Source organism: Phallusia mammillata, chromosome 8 (genome assembly GCF_965637545.1).
Source record: "Phallusia mammillata chromosome 8, kaPhaMamm4.hap1.1, whole genome shotgun sequence".
Lineage (NCBI taxonomy): Eukaryota > Metazoa > Chordata > Ascidiacea > Phlebobranchia > Ascidiidae > Phallusia > Phallusia mammillata.
The window spans coordinates 16,044,107-16,068,166 of record NC_137259.1 but is presented as its reverse complement, the minus strand read 5'-3'; the positions used below and the strand labels follow the sequence as shown (position 1 = coordinate 16,068,166).

Below are 24,060 nucleotides of genomic sequence, written 5' to 3'. Positions count from 1 at the left end.
AAATGGTTTAGTGCCCAATAAAACTACTTTTACTCGCCAAATAACTTTTCACGCTTTTCTGGCTCTTTCTAAAAGTTACTGCATGACTTCATAGGCCAAGCGCACAAGGCATTTTACCAATAAATGTTGGCTAAAATTTTCTATGAAGTCTTTTGCATCACCAAACTGGATATATTTTCAAAAATTCCCAGCTAATTTCGAGGGGATTATTAAGTCACGTTCCCTGTGGTACAAACAAAGTCTCAATCGATATATTGAATCTTTACAGAATGCGCCCAGCCATCCGATATACATTAGTCGTCTGATTCCACGTGACATGCTGTGACAATCATTCCAAGGCAAAACAAAAATAGACTAATGAATAACCATCAAAAAAAATTTATAGCAAAATTGGAAAATATCGGAACAAAAAAGGAAAATGAATAATTTGAAACGTCCTAGTTTGGAAGATATTTTGTTGAAAAACAAGTCTGGCCTATGCAGAACAGTATTAAATTTATTTCAAACTTTATTTATATTGACCTAGTTGTTGATATGCTTTTCAGTTCATTGTTCGTTTTAGACAAGTTTTTTATCGATGTTTATTTGTTGTTGTTTTTACAAACAAAATACGAACCCTATTGGTGTATGATCTGTGTTGTCATCGACATGGACCCCAAAATAAAGACAACCAAAAAAATTTGTTTCATACGAAACGAAACAAACGTTTTTGAACAAATCTTTGCATTTATACGAGCCATGACACATTATGTGACATATTTTTGGCCGGAAAAAATCTGTTCCAGGAACTTCTTGTTCGTAGAAAATACTTCATGCATTTTACAATAGCTCAGGTCTAGGTTTACTTTTGCTTGTAACAGGGATTTGACTTGTAATTGTTGAAAATAAGACAAAACAAGGACTCAAGTCTAAACAAGGACATTTCTTAGAAATCAGGACAATAAAATTTTCTAAGACATTGTCCTTCTAAATAAGGGACAATCTTAGAACTAAGGACGGTATGGCAACCGTGTGTATGTATGTAGGTGGCGCACCTCAGACAATTTGGACACGTGCTTGCCCGGCCACAAACAAACTGTCGTGAGGTACTATTGCGCCATCTACCGGATTAAATATAATTGCCAGCATTTCCACTTGGTGACAGTATTGGTAATATGGTCATCCAGGCCCAAATTTTGAGCGGAGTTAAGCTGTACAATCCGGTACTTGAAAGGCGCCTAACTAAGCCACGTAAAGTGTAGGAATTAAACTTTATGTTTCTTTACATTGTTTACAACAAGGGGCAAAATTATATGCAGCCGGTATTCACAATGTAATACTTGGTAAATTAACAACGATGTTTCATATGATTTGCACATTTAGAGGAAATGCATTTGTGTGTGTTTTTTAAATTACAAAGCTTCATTTGGTCAAAGTTTTAAGTAATGACAAAGTCCTCAACAAAATCAAATAATATTTTTGCATTCAAGTTTTAGGTTTTTTAAACAGTGAAATTATTGTGTGCTGTAGAGTTAAATTATACCCAGATGAGAAGACCAAATTGTTTGAAGCATGTTGCATTTACATTAATGACGTAACTAGAGGTAGGCAATATCCTCTGTTCAGATTTGGCCTTCATATACGACAAGGTCATACACATGAGCATGAGTGACGATTGTCGATTCGATCACAGGATGATTGATTGATTTTCCACATTTTCGATTCGCAAGGTTGGTGCGATGCAGCGGAAAACTATATTCGGATTGTCGTTAATAAAATCAACAGCTTGTAAAAAATCGTTTATTCTGAAGGAAATATTACAAAAAATATTTATAAAAATAAACATAAACATTGTAATTTATTGTCAGACCGCTACGCAATTTAAATCAATCGGTTGGCAAAAAAATGTTTTTCGCATTTGATGTTCGGCTGATTCGTTTTGTAAACTAACATATATCGTTCATACTTTCTGTATAGTTCTGCACGAGAGAATCAAGCCCTTAGACACCTAAATAGTGGACAAAAATTGTTCATAGCGCTTGTAGAATATGTGAGTATTTCGTTCTCTTTCTAATACAAACAACAAAATGTACAAAAAAACAAAAAAAAAACACATTCCTTTGTGTAGTCGGCAAAGCATTCGTGCTTGCGTTGTGTTTGAATGTTTACATTGTCGGCACAAAGCCACGTCGTCTCGTGGCTAAAGGGTCAAAGATAAAGATAATAAAGGTGTTGATTGAAGGGTTTATCCGCACAGCGATTTATGTAGTATTTTCATATCTGACGTGATGACAAATGTATCGGTCTGTGTAAACCAGAGATGTAAGTCGAGTCGGGCTCTGGGTCAGCTGCAGACTTGAATTTATGTAAGGAAATCCGGCTAGATTAGGACCTGGTTACCAATTTTGTAATTTTTCCGTCGCAATTTCACTTTTGTCGTATGATTTGGCATGCGCACTTGGTGTATTGATTTGTTGCATACAGCCGTCTACTTCATAGATTTTTATGAACGCCTACCTGCCAGGTTGGCTCATTTGGTTAATTTAAAATTAAAAGTGGAGACAGTAGCCTACCTGTTAAAGTCCCATATGAAACACATTGCGTTTTGAATTTATTAGCCTATTTGTGAATAAAAACCCAAAAACCACCCAAACCAAAGGTGTGCAATGGCATAGAAAAGTACATAGACCCCCTTTTAAATAATCAAGTTCGAATAAGTTTGTTTAAACCCACCATTTAGAAATTGTTGTCATTCATTTGTGCACAGGAATTTTAAATAGTGTATACAAACAGTTACAGTTACTTCCACAACCGAACAATAGAAGCGTTTTAGAGAAAGCGTATTTTCCAGAGCACTGACGCACAAAGTTCGCCGAAAAAGTGCTTGTTGAAACAGTGCATTGTCTGGCAAAGCACGAAAATACCGAAAGCAAACACGGTAGTGGAACAAATTTCGCAACCTAAACGACCAATTTCTTGAACACTGAATTTTGGGCTATTTTTAACCTAATGTATACCGTTTATCTGTAATCTGAATGCACACAGGCAGGGTAGTATTTGGAAACTGGTTTAAAGGAATCGTAAAATGTACAGTATTATCAATAAACCACCAAATTTGGAAAAAAACCTTCGCTTGATAACCCGCAAAATACATACACATTCATGTAGGTATTTTTAACAATCATACCTTTGTTACAGATAAACCAATTGTTTGTACATTAAGTAAAGAACACATTGATTGTTACCTCAAAAGGAACTGTCGTATTCATCTTCACGTAGTGTCTTGTAGCGGTTTGTAACAGCAAAATACAACTGAAATTTAGCCTTACAAAGCTCTTAGCTTAGTTTAAATCCACTTTTTCTCAGTACCTTCTCTGGCATCCCTACTGACTACAAGACAAAAGTTACTTTACCTGCCAAATTTCAAACAAAAGGCGCTTCATATTGATTCCAATCAAAAGGACGCAGCCTTTACAACTCATCGCACTGTTTAAATGCCTTTAGTTACATGCACCAAGGGAACAATATACAAGGCTACTGCCATTGCGAACTTCTGACATATCTGAGTTAAAGTTAAATGAAGCCAAAAGCTAATTTATCTTGTTTCTGGAAATTCCAGCAAGGCGCAAGCACAAAGACAAAATCACAGACCGATTCAAGAACCATCACGCTCCATCGAACTTGGTAGCGTTGTGGCTGAATGAATGCACACAGGTTTTTTTTCTTTCAATCCTTAATCTGCCAAGCAAGACTAGCAGAGCAAATACTCTATCTCCTGTGCATAGTCTGTGTCTGTCAAAACCGTTCGCACGTACCTAAAGCGTGCATTATTCAGGGGCCATAAACATAATGCACAAACAATACGACTGCAACACTAATTGTTTTGTAAACAAGTGAAGCATACTTTGACTTATCCAAATAAAAGAGAATTTACAATAGTTATAAAGTTACATTTAACATTTTTTTGCAATATCTTGATTAGTGCTGGGCCCATTTAAGATAGTGTAACATTTGAGTGATTAATGTAAGTCAAAACTTTAGTTATCAATTGAAATTTTAGAGATTTAATTTCCAAAAAAGCGTTCTGTAGAGAGCCAGTTTGTTGTCTTTTTTACAAACTTATCAAAAACAAAAGAGCCAGAGGGCTTGTATATATTGAATACAGTTGACTGAATATCTTTTTAGCATTTGTTGTTGTTACATATAACCTGCGCAACACTTGTTTTTCTACAAAATGTATTTAGCAAAAACAAGCTCTCTGTAAGTTTTGTTTTTAAACAGGCCGCAAGTGCATGTTCATTGTTTCTGATATTACCAACTGCTTAAAGGGAATAAGCCTAATTGCCTTGTTAAAAGTTACAAGTCTGTCATTGTAATTTGTAGTTCCTTCGGATAAATAGACTAAGTTCCTTTACAATACCGCCGGTACACTAGCCATCTATTTTTTTTAGAGTGGTTTAGCTTATGAAATGGTCTATAAAGTCAAACCATTATACATGGAACCAACACCATAATGGGTTTTCTTCTTAAGCTTAATACAAATAGTAAAAACAGTTTTATCGTAACTGTCGCAGTTTCTAATCAATTGACATATCCTTACAAAAAGCGCTGACCAACTAGATATTTCTTTTCTATCACTGTATGCTTTATACGACTGCCTTCATAGGCTATAAAAGCAACCAATAACAAATTATCTGTCTCGTTTGTTACATCCTAGCTTGCTGTGTGAAGGATGCTGCCTTTTTCGATATCTCGATGTGAATTCAAACCTCGGGGGGATAAACGACATCAATAAACGTCGCCTGATCTGGCATTGAGACCGCAAGCGCACCCGGACATGAAATATATCTCGAAAAGTGCCAAGATATGTTCTTAGCTACAGCCAAAAAGCTGCATTTCTGGGTGACTTACTGCTGTACACAGCACACAGTCAAGCTAGCGATTCACAGAGGGTGGTAGTTGATAGGGAGGTGACAGATTCCAATGTGACATCAACGTTTCCTGATGCCTTATCGATCGAACCAGGTAACTAACAACGGTTAATTGAGCGCTGTAAACGACCCGACTGGGTGTAATTGAAGTGCAAAAAGCACAAACTTTACAACATAGGTTCGCTACTTTGGACAACCCTAATTGTGGCAAAACAATCAAAAGTTGAGCCAATAAATGACTTTTTTCGATAACTTTTATATAGATTAGGAACGTTACATTTCCCCCCCGATTAAGTTAAATGCTTTGCTAGACCGAAACTTTTTAAATGTTATATTTAATTTGATATCATTTTTCCACGTTTTACCAGCAGATCCTTGTTCAAACAGAATAATTTAAAAGGAGACTTAAATACATCAAGCGCAATTCTTTTTGAATGTCTATGTCACTTATTTTTTTTAATTGTTGCGACCCCTTGCAAAAGCAAAACAAGAGTTAGCTACATCTGACTTAAACAGACTTGTTTAATTGAGATTTTTAATTGCATCAGAACCGTATGAAATCATAGGATCATAGTTGACAAGATCTGTCAAAAACGCTTATCTCGTGTCATGCATACAATTATCACATATTGATAATACCCCGGCCAAGCTAAATCGATTGCATATGGTTCTATTTGTAACTTGAATCAATTCGGCCATAAAATCGTACACTGTATCTCGGCAAGGGTTATATTTATGATCATAAGGACGTCCGTTTGACAAGATTACCTTTTTATATCCCAACGCTTTCTTTGTTAATCTTGACTTTTTTCAGTTCCAGTAAAACAAAAATATATTTTGGGATATAAATCTTATTCATTTTCCTGCTTTTTTCTCGTCAGTAATTTCTCCTTGATCAACATGTGATTTTTATTGGGCTTGATGACTGCAACCCACTTACAACATACCACAAAATTATAGGGACTAACTGGTTTAAACAACTGACTCATTTTTTCCCTAAACCCCTCAACATACAACAAAGTCTATAGCAAACCTAAATGAAAACTACACGCATAGCCTTGTAAACGAAACTAACACGAACATGTCAGTAATTCTAACTAGACTGCCTTTATATTGTTGCTCAAAATGACATGGTGTAATATTCAAATAAACTCCAGCATGTCTACTACAACTTTCATTGTATGACTTATAATGGCACAAAGTAATGACGAACGTTTGAACAACAAAACATGCCATTTCTGGCATCTTACGGACTGGTATCCTAAATGTATGAATTAAGAAACCACTGTACACGGACTTAAAAAGTAATTTAATTTAAAACATAACTACCAGAGAACTTGTATGTATAGAATACATCTTAGTGCAGACGTTTCAACAATCGCTGTTGTTGTGACAAAGATGTATTTCCCTAAATACAAGTTTTCTGGCAGTTATGTTTTAATCAAATATAAGAACATATAAGCGGTCTATAATCTACACAAACACGAAACCTGTCAGGTCAGAACACGCGTTTTGATTAATTTCAGGTCTTAATTTGACATTTATACCCTGGGCTGTATATAAACACCAGAATAAAGGGGACAGTTTGAGCTAAAGGCTTCACCAGGTACCGGTGTGGTACTTGTCATGCTAAGTATTTGCACCCGACACAATTTATATCAATAATTCATCGCAAGGATGCCAAGACAGGGACTAGATTTACAACGAAACTTTCGTCAGTCACAGGCCGGCAAGACCAGGGCATAACCCCTTAGGCTGAAGCAAGGGAATTACCTTTAATGAAGCCCCTTCCGCGCTGCTTCGGGGTTAATTATGAATGGCGGAAAATATATAACTCGCTTTAGTGTAGTTATGCCTGAAGTATTTAATATTTGTTAGGTATTTATTCAAGCGTTGAAGGTGTTTTAGTACAAGCCTCACGAAAACGTATTTACTGGTTTGACTAAACTAAAAAACGTTGTCAAATTATCTGAAATTACATTTTTAAATGAAAAACACTCGACGTATAAACTTGAAAGGCGGTTTGATCAAAAAAATTTAGCATTTGAGCTTATGTAGATAATGTGTTTTTTGCTAATTTACAATAATCGCATTGATAATGACAACAGCACTTGTCAAAACGTTTTCAATAAAACTTAGGCAGTTTTATGTCCCATCAAGATGTTTTTTAAAATCTCACAGAAAATACTTCAAGCACTTACTAATACTGTCAGATTTTCAAGAACAAAAATTGATGAATTGATGTGATAATGCCGTTTTAATTGCCATTTTCTCTAAAAACTAAACAAACTATTCTTCTACGATTAATTAACGCAACGTACAAACTCATTTTTTACGACTAGTGTTAAAGAAATCTGCACATCGAAATCAAATCTGCATTTCAGCCTTTGTTTATCAACACATAATTTCATCTCAACTTAAGACAGGTTTTAAGCAGTTACCTAACGCTGTTTAAAAATGCCAGCAACCATCGCTAACCTTTTCTTGCCGCGGTTTGGCCTTTTCTTCTGCTGCACGTCAACAATTCTGCACTCTTCATGATTAAATTGGCTTACTCTTCGTCACAGGCCATTGGGCGCAAGTAGTTAAAAGCAAGGCCAAGTGGGATGGAAAATTGCAAACTTTTCAATTTGAAACAAACTTCAACTTTTAACTGGTGTAATGCCAAGCGCAGAGCAAGTATAGGCGATTGACCAATGAAAAATTTACACCTGGAAATTGAAACACCTTTTTTCGACTTGTACAGAAAAAAATTAAAACACTAAATCAGTCATTGTATTTTTATTCTTTCATAGAACAACAGGGTGTATTTATGCTTTTATTAGTGTGTTTTTACATGTTTTTGTTTTTCAGACACTAACGATGCTTATAAAATCGAATGGCATTTTTTTGTGAAACAATAAAAATACAGCGACTGATTTAATGTTTTCACTCTAAAATTTTCTGCAGTTATTATTTTAACAGTTTGTAGCTGGTGGACCGAAAAATTATCAAATAACGATTGAAAAATGTAACCTTGTTCCTTTCGTGTCACCATATTTTGTCACCAAAGCATTTAAATTTCAACCAATACTGCGATGACAAATCATTCGGTATCAGCTTTTCCATTATGGATTTTAAACTAATTACATATGTGATGTATTTCTATCCTTTGGGAATAATTTAGGGGGGGATATTAGTTGAATTGTGGGAATAGATCAATTCGATCGGCACTGCGAACTATTTTTCGTCAGACAAACGTATCGATTAAAATGCTTTCATTTGCAACAGAGACCTCTTGTGGTATTTTTTCATTAAGATTGTGTCCACTGAATGGGGTAAGTACGTCATGTACCTTGCACAACTTTGCGTTTGTCTTAAGATACGAGTGGCTGGAAAAATTTTGGTCCCTGAGTTTTTTGGCTGAAAGAAAGACGAAGGGAAATAACTAACAACACCAACAAACAATATTGCAACAGGGGTGGTATGTCGGGCTGCTGTTTTAGGGCTTTAATTAAGGCATTAATCTCACCATAATGCACATAACTTTCGGGCCAAATGTTTGCCTGTTTTAACAACAAATTTTTTGATTGTTTTTTTTTATTACACTTCCGGGTTGGAGCCAATACAACTTTGGTTTCAACGAGGCCTAACATTCATCTTGCAAAAAAACTAAACTAAACCAACTGTTCAAAATAACGAACTAGTCGGTTCGAAAAGTTTCTTAACTTATCACATTTTGGTTAGAACATATGCAAACCCCGAGACTTGCGCAATTACTCATCATAACATACAAGCAAGCTTCAAAAACACTGATCATCAAAAAAGAGGAATGAAAATATCTGCAGCAACAAGTTGTGTAATACAAAACTCTGAAGATTACCAGAATTGTTAGCAGACATATTTTCCAACTGCTTTTGGTCTCGAACTACCTCTTCTCATTATTACACTTCGCATTACACTTAAAAATATTGAATGAAAAACAGTTTTAGGTACAAAACTTTTCGGGTGGATTAAGAAACTCTTCTATCATTGGAGTTATTGTGCTTAAAGCAACACAACTTTCATTTTAACATCAAGAATGATAAATTGAAATTTAAGTGTTATTCAATTTGGCATCCTACAAAGTCAGTATTAGAAAAACGCTTTTTCAGAGTGCCATAACTTGCTTAATACAAATAACCAAAAAGTCTTTTTTCAGTTTTAAATACGCTAGTTGTTTTGTTACACTTGTTTAAAACGTTGGTTTCAATTCTCATTTATCTCAATTAGATTTCGGTCGGCCCTAAACCGATAAAACTAATTGTTTGTTCAGACCCAAGTGACCATCTTGCAAAATCGTTACCATGTTTCTTAGACAGCGCAACCTCTGGGGTATTCGTAGAACTAATTGAGACAATTGCGACGCTTCTGTTGCTTTTAAATTGCTTCATAGTTTTAAAACAAGACAGACAATTAATCTTAATTTTAACTTGGTAATACGACATTTTTCAATTCGTGTAAGTAATAAAAGAATATCAGAATTCAATTAGAAAAACGCGTCTTATTAACAATATTGTTGTTTGTATCAACCAAACTGATTTTCTCAACGCAGTAATGCAAGGTTAATATTTTGTCAAAACATAATCAATGGTTGGGTATAACCTACATATGCTAAAATAACTGTTTAACAAAGCAAATTGTACTGTGCAATATTTGCCAGTTTGAATGATTTGAGGTCAAAATTGGGTTATCAATATATGACCTAGAATCGCATTTTGTATTGCTTGTTATAAAGCAAATTTGTAGTCACACGACTGTTTGCCAAACTTCTGTGACTGTGTCGAAAGTGTGACGTAGAACTGACGTCACGAATGATGCGGTTAATTTGACCGATTTTTTTCGACATTTTGGAATTTGGAACACTAGTTTTACGCTTTTTACATAAAAATTAAGTTTTGCTGGCAAGGAAACAAAGACGTTACTAGAACAGAATAATTGTGTTGTACTATAATAATAGTTTTGAGGGTTTAAAGATTGCCTTGGCCGTTGTTGTCGGTCTGCAAATGAATTACTAATATTTTGTCAAGAGTGCACAAAACAACAAGGTCGTAAGTATCGTTATAAATTATTCGGCCGAAAACGAATCTTTGTAAAAAAAATCGCTGATTCGGCTTAATAAACTAGTTTTCAACTAAACTCCACAATGATGAATTAGCTACATGCATCTTTTTGTAGCTAACATTACAGATGGCATGATAAATGTCGTCAACGTCTATACACATATTAGAGAAACCTAAAGATAGTAACTTACAACGTGTTTATCGACCGGCAAACAGCAAATGAAATGACGATATATATCGATCAAATTTGAAAATGATTTTGCAACACGAGATTTCAAGGCTTTTCATGAGATAAAGCCCTAGTTGCCGCAAGAATTTGGCTCTGTAACTAATGCACTGACTTTGATGCCCAGCGGTTTGTTACTGTAACTCACAGAAGTAATAGACTTCTGTAGTGCGGTTTATGCGCATTTACAGACTTTTTACAAGTAAATCTAAACAATCTTTAATACTGCATTCAGATGTATTGACTAACAAGCTGTATAACATGTCCTTAATTGACAAACTGAATACAACGGTATACTTAAACTCATTTCAATACAAGTCTACTGGGGCTAGGCGATACAACAATGGACAAAACAATTTGTCCATTTTGAACCCCTATTGAACAACCCCTAGTAATGGTATTCTGAGTTTGCGTTGTTGTTATGCTTTGGGTTTTATGATTAAGGCCCATCACTCTTGTACAAAAAACCTAAGATTAGGTCTAATGATACAGTTGATTTAAAAACTGTCGTTAGAAGAAAAATAATACACACAACCTGCTTTAACTCTCAAAACCCAAGTATCACTACCTATTTTCTAACATCTCTTAACAGATTAAAGATAGGAGTTTCTTTAGCACACAAATCCAGCATCCCCAAAAATGTTACCCTAACCCCAAACAAGTCACATTTACCCCGGGTTACGGACCCCAGCTCCAAATTTACTTTTAACGAAATTGTCTGTCTAAATGTAGCAAATTAAACTTAGATTAAACCAGCATAGGTTTACAACGTAACCAAAAACTTACCGATACCATGGACTTGTTTTTGTCAGAATCAGACTTTCCGCCTTGGTTTGCTGACAGCATCTTGTCGTTTCTTGTCCGTATTCTTGCTTTTCGTCTCCTAACTCTCACTGATTGGGCCCTTACGATTAAATATTCATGAGATCAGCGCAATTTGTATCCGCCACTTTTTTGTCAAACCCTTTTTACGTCTGTAAAGTGAAGAAAAATGCAATGGCGTTAATTCTGACACAGACTGACGAAGAATACGTAACTTAGCTGGGATTTTTTTCTATAATTTTGGCTCTTAAACTTTTTATTGTCTGCACACTAAGAATTTGTTCTTTGCTTTTCCATCAACTTTGCAAGCTAAAAGTAGAGAAACATAGCCAAACTTTAGTGTTATGTGTAAGACTGCTTTTGTTGACGACAAGTACAAAATGAAGTTATTGAGTCGTTACATATACACTATGTCCTAAAACAGCGTTTCCCGCTGTGGGTCATAATTTATACCTGGGGTCGGCCAAGTCGGTGGCTCCCAACTAGTTTTAGGCCATGGACCACCAGCCCCAATAAAATAAACTTACGGACCACTTCATGTTTGACATAAATGCCTTTAGTCTAAATTGTATTAACAAATAAAATACAAAAAAAAACAGTGCTAAACATTCCTTCCTGCCATTGTTTGTTCACTAGTGTCTAAACTAGTAATAAGGCTGATTATTGCCTTCTATTATAATTGGCTGTCAATTGTTTTTACCACTTCTCGAAAATCTGCTTTAAAGGAATATATTTCATGCTAATATGCTTGTTGTGAATATTTACTTTATTCTTACTGATAACAATTGGGACATTCCGTCAATTAAACTGTTGGTTCATGGCCTGGGAACCACTGCCCTAAAATATGAGATGTGCGTTGCACTCAGCACGCTTGTAAATCACTTGCAGTTCGAGAGTCAACGGCAAAAGTTGACTTGCCATAATAAATATAACTGCCATAATAATTTCGCTACAAAACAGTTTTTCTTCAACCTATTAATTTCTAAACTCCGGGGATAAAGTATTTCTCTCGGATTCGGACAAGGTTTCTTGCGTGGTCACTCACGCTAAGTAGTTTTACAAGTGATCAAAATAAATCCATCTATTTCGATGAGCAATGAGATGAAACGATCAACCATTTCATTTTTACATCCTTAATCCGAGGTAGAGCCAAATCTGCTTTGCAATTCAAAGTGGAAAATATTCGTCTGAATTATTTACAGTACGATCTAGTACTCGTTCTCTCTTTCCTGCAATTCAAACACTTGGTCTTGTATGCAACCCAATACACTATCGTTGGTGTATGTTGCTTAATAGCAGTGTATCACAACGTTTTGATGTCTTGGACATTTTTTTATGGAGTTAAAAATTATTTTTCATGTCATGAGGTGGTCGCGGACTCACGAAACTTTTTCACGGACTCATGTGATTCCACAGACTTGGAATTAGGAAAAAAATTGAACTTATATTTTGCTGAACTTCTAACAAATTTTTTTTTTTTGATATTACACTGACTGTCAGAGACGCTTTTCAAATAAGGGTCCCTGTTAACTGATTTCGTCGTACAATTCAATGTTTAATCAACAACTAAAATATATAAGTGGCATATAAATGCAGACCAAAACTCCAACCAAATTTAACAGTTTTTTTACAACTTCTTTGGTACTTTTCACGCGTCTACCATCTATGGATAACGCTAAAACGATTGCTTATCGATTTCCTGGAGACGATTTGATGCCTTACGCACCTGGTCTTTGCGTTCTGGCGTTAAACAAGATAAAATTCGAATCTAACAAATCACAGCAGCATGCCCTATAACTACGTAAAATAGTAAAAACGTCAACGTATAATTTTTTTCTTTTCTTGTGAGTACGAATAATGTTAGACGTAAAAACTTTTAAATATTGTTTTCCAAAAACAGATTAATTGAGAAACGCCACTTTCAGCGTACACAAAATCAAAACAATGCATTTGAAACAATCTTGTATTCCAAAAGGCAACTAAAAACTGACATAAAATGTAGCTATAGTAACCTCATTTTCGTTCTGTTGATCTTTGGCCTTTTTAAAAATCCATGTTATGCAGCGTAACCCTCACTACGGCGTAAAATACTCTGTGAGACGTGAAACCAAATATTTCGAGTTTCGTTGCTTTACTAAAACTGCACTGCATAGAGAGGTGACAATCGCAGTACCGGCTTTCCTAGTCAATTTGCAGTATTTTCGGACCTCAGAGAAACTATAGCGGTATCTCAAATTCTGACAGATACAAATCGATACCACTTGGAACAGGCGACGAGTGCAAAAACGAATAACAAACGCCAAGCAACAAAGATTGACGCGTAAAATATTGTGCGCCGAAGCCTGGTGCTTCTTTTCCAAATATGTTGGTCGTTAATAATTTAGCGCCAAAAGGAAATTCACAATAGCACCATTGCGGGCCAGCTTACCAAACTATGCGACCTTTCGCGCCGTTGTGTTTAAGCCACCGGGCTTTGGGTCACACACAGAAGGGTTTAGGCTACTCGTAGTAGAACTGCGTTGAGGACATGCTCAGGGTCGAATGGCGTTTGATCTTAGGGATCTTGAATTTCTATTTTTGAAGACTTGCTTGTAGTCAACCTGAGTTTTTAATAAATTGTGTTTTTATGTGTGTTAACGTTTTTTTCTCTATGAAACCACATTATGTTGTGAAATTATGCCAAATGTTTATAGCCCATGTTGGCGAAAAACGTCTCAAATTCTACAAAAAAATAATGCGTTTGGCGTCAATGCTCTCTAAATCTAACGAAAATTATCCAACCCTTTTAATTATCCACAATTTAGTTCTATTACACATAGGCCTACGTCTCGTTATCAAAGAAAATATAAACTCTCTTTGGGTAGCATAAGATTGTGAGAAAAATGATGACTAAACCTGATAAACTTTTGCATTTCATACAATCTCTTGCTAGTTTTTCCCGATTTAACAACTGGTAAATTAACCGGATTAATCACATTTCAACTAGGTTGTTAGATGTTACGTAATCTGATGCAATACTGACAGCATTGATGTTGTGAACCATGATCTAGCGTCTTAACAATTGGTATGTTAACCATATTTAAACCAAACTGTTTTAATCAAGTTGTATTAACGGCTGTCATTTGTTTGTTATTTACCAAAATATCATTTTTCCCGACCTAATAACTGCCTTCATTGCATTTTCACGATTACTTTAACATTTTAAAACACATCTTACTAAGCTTGTAGCAAACCTGTTGCTAATGTTAAAACTACAACTCAAACTGTCTATAAAATGGCACTGCATTGCACATTTGAATGACAGCTTCCTTTTTGGAGAGTCCATAAAATGCAGAGCACTTCCAAGAGACAGCCCAAGTTAAGAAGAATTGATTGCCCATAGAATCAACAAACGAATCACTTAAAAGCCCGCTTCGATCAATAGGATTCGACCTAAGAGATTACGGAACAACGCTGTCATTGTGGTTTCGGCACAGGCGATTGTAAAACAAGAATATACTCTCTAGGACAGAATGTGACAAATAAAGAAAACAAATTAACATGATTATTGAGATAAATCTGTCAAACGAAAAATGTATTGTTAAAAAAAATAAGAATCCTCTTTCAAATAATCCTTACTGGGAAGAAACCGAACAATATTCTGTGGCTTATTAATATTATATTACTGACAGCTGAAACAATAACAGAGTCAAAGGTTAAAATGCCACCGTGGTAAGAGTATAAAGACAATATAAGTGAAACATATTGGCAATCTACTGGTGTTTGACGCATTTTTACTTTTACTTTTTATTTTATTGTGATATTATATATAATAATATTATACCTATAGGTATCACGTCCTATAGTCACATAATTGTTTTTATGTTGGCAATTTATGCAGTTTTTGATATTTTTGAAACCGGACCAACACGCAATGCATGTAAGTTCCATTTAAAACAAAGTTAAACTATTAAGTGATGCATTTTAGGACCATTGCTTAACCTCGAGCCTCGATAAAGACTTTATTAAAAAAATTGCCAAATCGAAAACACATTTTTTGAAGTCCTTTTGAAGATAAGTACCCTATAACTCCTAATTTTTTTGCAAGGTTACATGTAAGTATCATGAACAGTTTTATTTTTGGGCAGAAGAATTATATTTGAAAACTTAACCGCCGTGATATTTTTTTTTCAAAGAATTGTTAATGAGTCTCAACAATTTAGCACGTTTAATAAACCTGGTGCGATTTTAAATCATTAGATGTAATTTCCAAACAATAAAATGTCATTTTCGCCGAATACAACCAACCAGTTTGTAACATTTGAATTCTTATTCCAATCATGGACCTTTTAAGTCCTGAGAACGAACCCGTTTTTGAAATTCGTTACAAATAAAATTAGCTGAGTAACGTTCAAAGGGTTTTGGCACTGTTACTTTGCGCTTGGCAGGGAGCCAAACGGGAAAACCTCAGCAAAGAATCGATGTTTTTGATGACACCGCCACTCTTTGGAAGCTGTAAGACCGCCCACATAGATTTAATGTTTTGTAAGAGGGCGTCTTTTTATTGATCCACGGTCTTGTACGGCCTAAAAGTGTTTAAAAGCGGTTTTCGCGCCCTATTTGTAAGGTTATAGATCGAAGGTGGTTAGCGTAGGCTACAAAGCGCACATGCCAGATTTGACACATTGACCTTTCGCTTTGCTAGCATTCCAACGTAACAAAAACACAAAATTTAATGGTAAAAAAAATCTTAAAATTTTGTATTGATATTTGATACTGCGCCTCTAGAGTTTCTTTCCCGGGGATCCCGGACTATTTCACCAAAAATTGCTATCCCGGGAATTTCTCTTTGTCCCGGAATATATCTGGACAAAAATTGGGTGCTTTTTAAGTTTCACTCTTCAACCGGAGGTGCGACAGCGACACACACATGATTTCCGTGAATTAAAGGGTTCCCCGAGGTTTCTTGAACATGAATGATAAACTGTTCTGTTGTTGCGAAGTTGCAAACAGTATAACAGTGTTAGAACCCACGTTATAGCTCTCATGTTTGTCAAAATCTGGCAATTTATATGTTTTACCCGATACCCGTTGTTTTATTTTGGACACAAAATGACGTACATGAAGCCAACAAAGGCTCAGTAGAGCGTAACAATGGGTTGGACAACTAGTGTTTATTCACACTTTGCTATTGATCAGTGAGTGGTTATAGTGCCATCGACTTGTGCCACAAGGTTTGGGGTTATAATCCTATCTCGGTAACTTCGTTTCCCTCAGCAAGAAACTTGAGCGGCATTGCCCCAACCCAGTGGAACCCTGATGGGTTGAACTAAATTCAAGCTAACAACTGCCCATGTAGAAAACTGATTTCAATTAAAAAAAATTAATTATAAAAAATATTTAACAAAAAAGATTCAAAGAGCGTGAAATATAACAGGCAGCTCGGCGGCGGACTCGTGAACATAAAGCATTGATGCTTTTGCGGCCCACTAAAAATAAAAATAAAAATGAAACAAACAAACAAATGTTATAAATTTAACAAAATCCCTGGATTGACGTTGTTTTCGTCCCGGAATCCCGGGATAAGCCAAGTGGCAAATTTGAGAAACCCTAGCGCCTACACACACCAATTTTGTTCCAACCAGCTAATCCGCCATTGTGAATCCAGTTCCTCCGTGGTGTCTAGTTGTGACATCCACAAGATGTGGTTAAACATGGATTTCAGCCTCTGAATCCAACAAACTCGCGTGTCGTAACCTGGTTCTACCAGCTTGTACGGCTGATGTGTCTCGTCACCAGCTGCGCTGATGAGTCCTCATAGGTTGGAACAGTGAACACACATTGATACACGGCTAACAAATCAAACAAATGTTCATTGCAATCATATGAAAGTCATTTAAACCCCAAATATAATGTTGGATGTTGAAGCCAAATAATTATTATCATTTTATATTATTACACTATAGATAACATACGAAAAAAAATGTATTTTTTACGCCTGATTGGTTATGTTTAACAGACCGGAACGTAGTAAAGTTGCTGGAATTTTCTTTCGCACAATTTGATTTTAAATATTTTTGTGTATTTTTATCAAAAAACTACACTTTGAATTAATTTTATTAAGGTTGTGACATTGTCTGTGCTTCTTAAGTATCAAATTTATGAATTCTGACGACTTTACCCATGGAAAGCGACGTCGGTATCTCAGAAAACACATCCCACCATTCCGAAGCGGTGATTAAACCGAAGTTAGTCACTTTTGTTTTGTTTGTGCAATTTTGCCTTTTGACTGCTAAGTTTAGTGGTCAAAAATATGCATTTACATAAAAGTGCATAACTTTTTTTGCTTATAATTGTTATTGGACAGCCCAAACAGCAAACAATCTTTGTTCAAAAGCCCGAATTTTTTCTGCAGATTTGACTGGTATCAAACAGACAGTCATGTCACCATCAGCGTTATGGTAAAAAATCTGAAGAAAGAAGACATGGATATCCAGATTAAAGAAAACACGGTAGGTTTTCGTCTTTTAAAACTGTTACGCTTTTACACTTAGTTCTTTCTGCAGTAAGTTTTTGGCAAAATTATGAAGCCTGTGCAATAGCTATAATTGCATGTGCATTGATTATATTTGTACTTGTAGAAACAATCAAACGTTGATAATGCATGTAATAAATAGATAACTTCAAATTTTATTTATTATATATTAGTTGCACAAACATATGTTTGCATTTAAGGTAGCTTTACTTTGTTGGAGCAATGCATAGTTTCTTTCAATCAACTGGCTGGCTGTAAAAAGAAAATGTCAAAAAAATTGGGTGAAACAAAACATTGTCAAAAAAGGTTTTCGGTGAAACCAAAGCAATATTTTATTTTAGCGCAATTGTCCTGCTATGATTTGTATCACCGGCGAAATAAACTCAACTTAAACCCAATGCCAAAGGTCATACTGGGCTGAAATGTATTTGGTTATGTCAAACTGCACTACTATGTATAGCTGCATAATATTTCATGAGGCATTATTTTGTTTATTGTTTTGTTTCTGTAGCTCATTGTGAATATTCATCCTACACCAACAAACGAGCAAGCATATTGTTTGAGCTTGAACCTTTCACATGCCATTGTGCCAGAAAGATGTTCGACAAAAATTCTGTCAACAAAGGTGGAAATAAAACTAGCAAAAGCTGAAGATATTCGATGGATGGCTTTGGAAGGTGACACTGACATCATTCTACCAGCAAAAAGTAAGAAGATAAAATACATTTAAATCTTGACATGTACAATATTTGCAGTATATACTGTTTACAGTTTTGCTGTGCTTAAATTCTATGTCTATTATTTGAATTGTCTTATCTTTGGTAACAGATTATTTGCAGTCAATTCTACATACTTGATTTTTTTTTGTTTTTTTTTGTATAACTTGGTTTACAATTTAGCTTTAGTTCATGGTATGTCTGCCAATACAGCAAACCTCAGCTAATCCTGACCCATTTGGACCCAAAAATTGGTCTGGATTAGGAGATCCATAGTAACCGATTTTGATTAGTAATAGTCCTACCACATTACAAATCATTTGTACCTCCGGTTTAACTTGTACCTTTTGTTTAAATTAGGCTAAGATCCGGATAACCTGAATATAGTATAATCTACGTTTACTGTAGAATGAAAATGTCCAGTTGAGAAAAAAGGTTTAAAAATGCAATGAAGTAGACCATCTGGTTTGCTGTATTTGTTTATCAATGTGTCAAGTTATGATTAAGTGTTGTGTTATTGCCTATTTTTGTTAGTTTCAGTTGAACCAAGTCCAGTCAATCCTGAAGTAAATAAATATCCCTCCTCAGCTCATTACACTCGTGACTGGGATAAGGTACAGCAACGTTTTATTTGCTTTTATTTCGCTTGGTTTGTACTTCTTGTAAGACAAGCAAGCATAAATTGACTTTGGCACTAGGAATGTTATTCTAGTTTTTATTGTGTGTTGTGTGCTCTGAAGTTGGTTCAAGAAATCAAAGAAGAGGAAAAAAATGAAAAACCGGAGGGAGAAGCCGCTCTTAATCAGCTCTTTCAACAAATTTATAAAGATGGTTCTGATGAGACTAGGAAAGCAATGAACAAATCCTTTGTAAGTTATGTGTTAATTTTTTCGACTTGCTCTTACAATTTTACTTGATAAAATATATTTTATGTTTCTGCCAATAATAACAGGTTGAATCAGGTGGTACTGTTTTAAGCACCAATTGGCAGGATATTGGCAAAGAAAAAGTTGAAGTTAAACCTCCTGATGGAATGGAATTTAAACAATATGAGAAATAAAATGAGAATGCACTTGCAATACAAAGTATCTTCAGGCCTCTAAGAGCTTTTCTTGCAACATATTTCATGGGTGTAAAAAATGCTTTTCTGCATAGTTTTTTTCTCCCCAAAACTGTTGTATGATAAGAGTTAATGAGAAAAAATTGTTGTTTATTGTGTTAATTTGATGTGTCAATGTTTGATACATTTCCCAACCTTGGGTTGGCCTTTGGTAGTGTGAACTGCATTTTATTGTTTTGTACAATAAACGAAAACCAATTCCATGTTTTTTTTGAAATTTCGTCAAACACTTTTATGGCACTATTGGGGCCCAAGCTTGGTCTCAGACAACAATTGACAAAAAGCAAAGAAGTTTTTTTGTTTAAGTTATGTTTACAATGAGTCCGTCATTAAGTTGCCTGTTTTATTGGAAGTCTATTGAATCATTATCATTAATTTTGACTGGTGACGTCATTTTAGTTCAAACCATCTGCTTTAACATGTTGACGCAATGCCTCTGACGTTTTTTAGATTTAAGAGATTGTCTGTTTGGTCTTGTGTTTGTTAAGACCTAAGAGTCATTATACACTGGTTTGTTGCAAAAAAGTTGTTTTGTTGGTGGTTTCTGGACTGCCCAATGTTTCCCTGAAGCATCATATTTTCCATTACTTGACTTTGAAACCTTAGCGGTTTGATCTACTCTGATCTAGGATTAAATGACATATTTTTTAGGGTTCGAATCCCACACCAGACTCTTTCAGTTGAGAGACTGATTTCGTTTGGTATAAAGACTTGCATAATGTGAAGCTTTTTGTCCGATTAAATAATAGTTCAAATTATACTCACAAATTGCGATGATCTTATTACTAGATACTGTTTTCGTTCTGTCAATTGTTTTCTCTTATAACAGTGGTTCTCAAACTTTTTTGAGCGCGACCCAAATTTGAGTTTTATGAACATCTCACGACCCAAGCCTCAAACATCAATAAATGTATTTTTTCTTGTACGAGTACTTACTCATTCTTGAACGCTAACTGTTACATCTCCATGTTCAGTTTCGCATGATTAACTTGTCCTATCATTCCGCGCGTTATGACGTCACATGCGTAATAGTAATTTTGGAAGGCTATTGTTGTATGTTGTAATCTGTAATGATTAGTTGGTTCAGTGTGGTCCAACTTTATTTTGTTGCGGGCCATTCAAAATCGTTAACTTACTACGCGGGCCAAGGTTTAAATTTTTGCTGGAAAGACTTTTTTTCTGGGTCAAACTCTAGGGGAACTATACATCTTTTTTATCAAAAGATAAGTTTATTTTTATATTTTATAGTTTTACTGAGTAGAAGCTGTCAAAAACATTTTAACACAGTTTCCACTCTAGCGCAAAAATGCCTCTGAACGGTTTATAGAAGCATAACCCTTTATTACATAACAATGCCTTGTCATGCGTCACAATAGGAGATTTAGCAGTATTTAGTATGTGGTAATCCTCACATTTTGAAAAGATTGAATTATTGAAAACAAAACTTATAGTTGTCATTAAAATGTTGGGACTTTCGCGGGCCAACAAAATTATCTCGCGGGCCAAAATTGGCCCGCGGGCCTGCAGTTGGACCACGCTGAGTTGGTTCATCTTACTGAGCAACGTGGTCGAGTGAGGCTGTAGTTAGCTACCGCTGTTCTGTAGCTGGTTGCCATCAAAACTTTCAGAAAACCACTTATGATGCAATAATACTCCAGGTTACTGAGATGAAGCCACAATTCAGTTATGATGGAGAATTAAAAATACTTTAAAAATGAAATAAAAAAATGGTTTTGGCAGAATTGAATCACCATAGCGCGACCCATGCTTGAGTCGTGACCCATACTTAGAGAACCACTGTCTTATAAAGACAGTTTTACGTCGCTGATGTCGTTTTAAAAATTATGTCATATTTCTAGGTGACTTGCTTAAATTGCCTAGCCCAGTGGTTCTTAACCTTTTTGGTGTGGTTAACCACTAAAGTAAATCACCAAGTCCGAATTTCCCACTCTGTTATTTTGATAATCATGTTTTGTGTCCAACAAAAAATGATTCTTTAATCAAAATAATTTTGTGAAGCGATTTGGTCGGCACCTTAAAGGTATACTGAAATCTTATTTAGTGATTTCGTGGGTAAGTAAAATTGTGTTGGATTTTGAAAAATCTCATGTGCTTGCAACAGTCATTTATCGCACCACAATCAACAGACCAAATGCATTTATTCGCAAACAATAACAAAGTCATTGATGCTTTTAGTAATGTCTGTGATGTAACAAACGATTTTTGGATTTTTATGCGCCTTGTAAAACTAGGTGAAGTTAATCTTACCTGTTGTTGCGGAAAATATTGTATTAAATTAACTTTCAATGGTTGATTTCAATCCACGGGCCCGAGTTTGGTGACTTCTGACTCACATAATTTCCCTCTAAAAACATTAAATTTCCCACCGGTTAAGAACCACTGGCCTAGCCTTTTAAGATAAGAATAGCGCTGCACAAGTATACAAAACGTGGTAAAAACAGATTCGTCAATTTCTGTCTCTTTTTTTCGCTAGTGATAACACCGTCAGTGGGAGCTAAAAAGCAAAAAGAAAAGTGCCTTTTTGCAAATTCACTCGATTTAATTCCACATGGAGCAAACAAATGAAAACCTAAACCACTAACACTAAATAATTGTATTAATGAAACCTTATAATAGGCTGTATCTGAACCGTTCGTATTGTACCATAAAAAAGCTATTACGGTATCTAACTTCTGTTTGGATTAGTCAGCAACGTGGTGTTTTGAACAACTTCGTTTTAAAAAAGTTCTTTTTATGTAGCTCATTGAAATTTTATGGTCAAAATTCCACGTAAATACCAGCTGCGCTAACCAAACATTCCTTTATAGCACTGTAGGCCTACAAAGTGATATTGAACCGGCGTAGCGTTGATAGAATATTCCCTTCATTTATATCTCTTCAACGATTTCAATGTTGATATTTTATTTTCATTACAACGGAATGCGTGGATGTGAAGGTCATAATTTCACCTTCCTGTGTCTCTTGTAGGCTACTGTTGTTCGGCTTTTGACTGTGTTGTGTGAAACGAGCCCATGGATAAATTATTAAAGTGCTGTAAACAATGTAAATTCACAAAACAAGGGGTCATGCCAAGTGAACCGGAATCTTTAATAGGTTTTACTTTCTAAAGCCAACGTAAGAAGACCATGGATTTTGTTTTAATTTTTGAAGTCATGTTTTTGGTAAAATGCAGCCATGATGCTTAATTCATGAGTTGTATCTGATTGCTCAAGGTCTTAAAGTGCAGGAAAACCATAGAAGGTTTATCTAAAACTGTCTCTCAAGTGTGTTCTGTGGTCTTGTGACAGTCTACAAAGCAATTTCACCGGACCCGCAAAAGCATCTTGGTCTTTTAAGCTTCTACCGTTTAAATTTAAGTTTAGAAGGCGTTTTTAAAACCTCTTTTTTTCTAATCCACTGCGTTTTTAAACCTTAACTGGACATTTTCATACTACAGTAAACCTTGGTTAAACCGGATTCGATTAATCCAGATCTTTGTCTAATTCGGAAAAAAAGTTTGAGGTACAAGTGATTTGTAATGCTGTGGTAAGGCTTCAACTAATCGACATCTGTTAATCTGGATCTTCGCCTAATCCGGACAATTGTGTGTTTGTCCGAAGAGGTTCGGATTAACCAAGGTTTACTGATGTATTATATCGTAAGTTACAAAAGACCACATTTTACCAACAACATGATCTAATGCGGGGTATTAAAGTGAGTATATACCGCCAACCTACTTAAACAAATCGCCCCGTGTTCTAGCGTACATTCTATTCTTCCAGTCAATTACTAACTGGTAACACCTGATAGCTTGGCTCTGCCTGTTGAGATTAAGTAAAATCGGTTGGCACCGTCGAAAATTATGAAGTTACTTGAGGGTTATACTTAATCTATTTTACTCCAAGTGGTTTAGAATCTAATTTCGAATTACGTAATTTTGCTCGAAAGATTGTGGGTTCTAAACCCGTTTGGTTTTTCCCTTTTTCCGTTCAATTGAACTCTACTGTGTCATCTTGTAAACTAGGTACTATTTATTGCATTGAAACAAAATAATAGTCACAGTTTCATGAATACTAAAGCAGGTTTGGAATGTGGTGCACTTGGTAGAGTGCCAATTGTTGCGGGTTCGAATCCGAATCCCACCGCAGGTTTGATTTTGTCTATGATTATTTCCATGGGAATGCTTGGGAAACCAGTTTAATTTGATATCACGCCTCAAAAAACTCCTTTTTATCATTGGACTGTACCAGAACGTTTTGAATTACAAATTGTGCGCTTCGTTGCACCTAAGCCGTAAATACCAAATCAATTAAGGTCTTCACCTTCACATTGACCTTATAAGGAACACGCATTTTAATGACCATGGTTCATTCAACGCGTTTGCTATTCACTTGGGAGTATTTAATTCTTTTGCTTAGACGCTGAAAATATTTGACCTTTTTTATGCGGAACTGCAGATACTTTTTAACTTATCTGTGAAAATTCTTGACAGTTATTACATGGCGGAACGAAATATATAAAATTTGAAAAAAAAAATTATATTAAATTTGAGAAAGTAATTTTTTTTGATAAATATTATCGCATAGCAAAAGCCGCTGGATTTTGTTGGGGTCACAACTATTTTGAAGTCTGTTTAAACCAGGTCAAACAAAGTAGGCGTACCAGACCAAT

The 24,060-nt window shown here is 35.4% G+C and overlaps 2 protein-coding genes across 3 annotated transcripts in view; one reads left to right on the top strand and one right to left on the bottom strand.

Moving 5' to 3' along the window:
• The window catches only part of LOC145204634 (inactive dipeptidyl peptidase 10-like), a 32,214-nt gene extending 21,007 nt beyond the window's left edge, over nt 1–11,207 (bottom strand). The window contains exon 1 of one of the 2 annotated variants that reach the window (XM_080077226.1): nt 11,004–11,207. In XM_080077226.1, coding sequence (XP_079933352.1) covers nt 11,004–11,063 — 60 coding nt within the window. In that variant the 5' untranslated portion in view covers nt 11,064–11,207. Of the gene's footprint in view, nt 1–3,224; nt 3,413–11,003 lie in introns of those variants that run through there. The other variant, XM_080077227.1, reaches the window with a different exon arrangement.
• A 5,856-nt stretch (nt 11,208–17,063) lies between these two features.
• Nucleotides 17,064–19,592, top strand: LOC145205284 (protein SGT1 homolog). Its single transcript, XM_080077972.1, has 6 exons — nt 17,064–17,266; nt 17,434–17,530; nt 18,065–18,260; nt 18,804–18,883; nt 19,010–19,138; nt 19,222–19,592. The coding sequence occupies exons 1-6, from the start codon at nt 17,202–17,204 to the stop codon at nt 19,327–19,329; spliced, it is 675 nt and encodes a 224-aa protein (XP_079934098.1). The 5' UTR covers nt 17,064–17,201; the 3' UTR covers nt 19,330–19,592.
• The last annotated feature ends 4,468 nt before the right edge of the window (nt 19,593–24,060 follow it).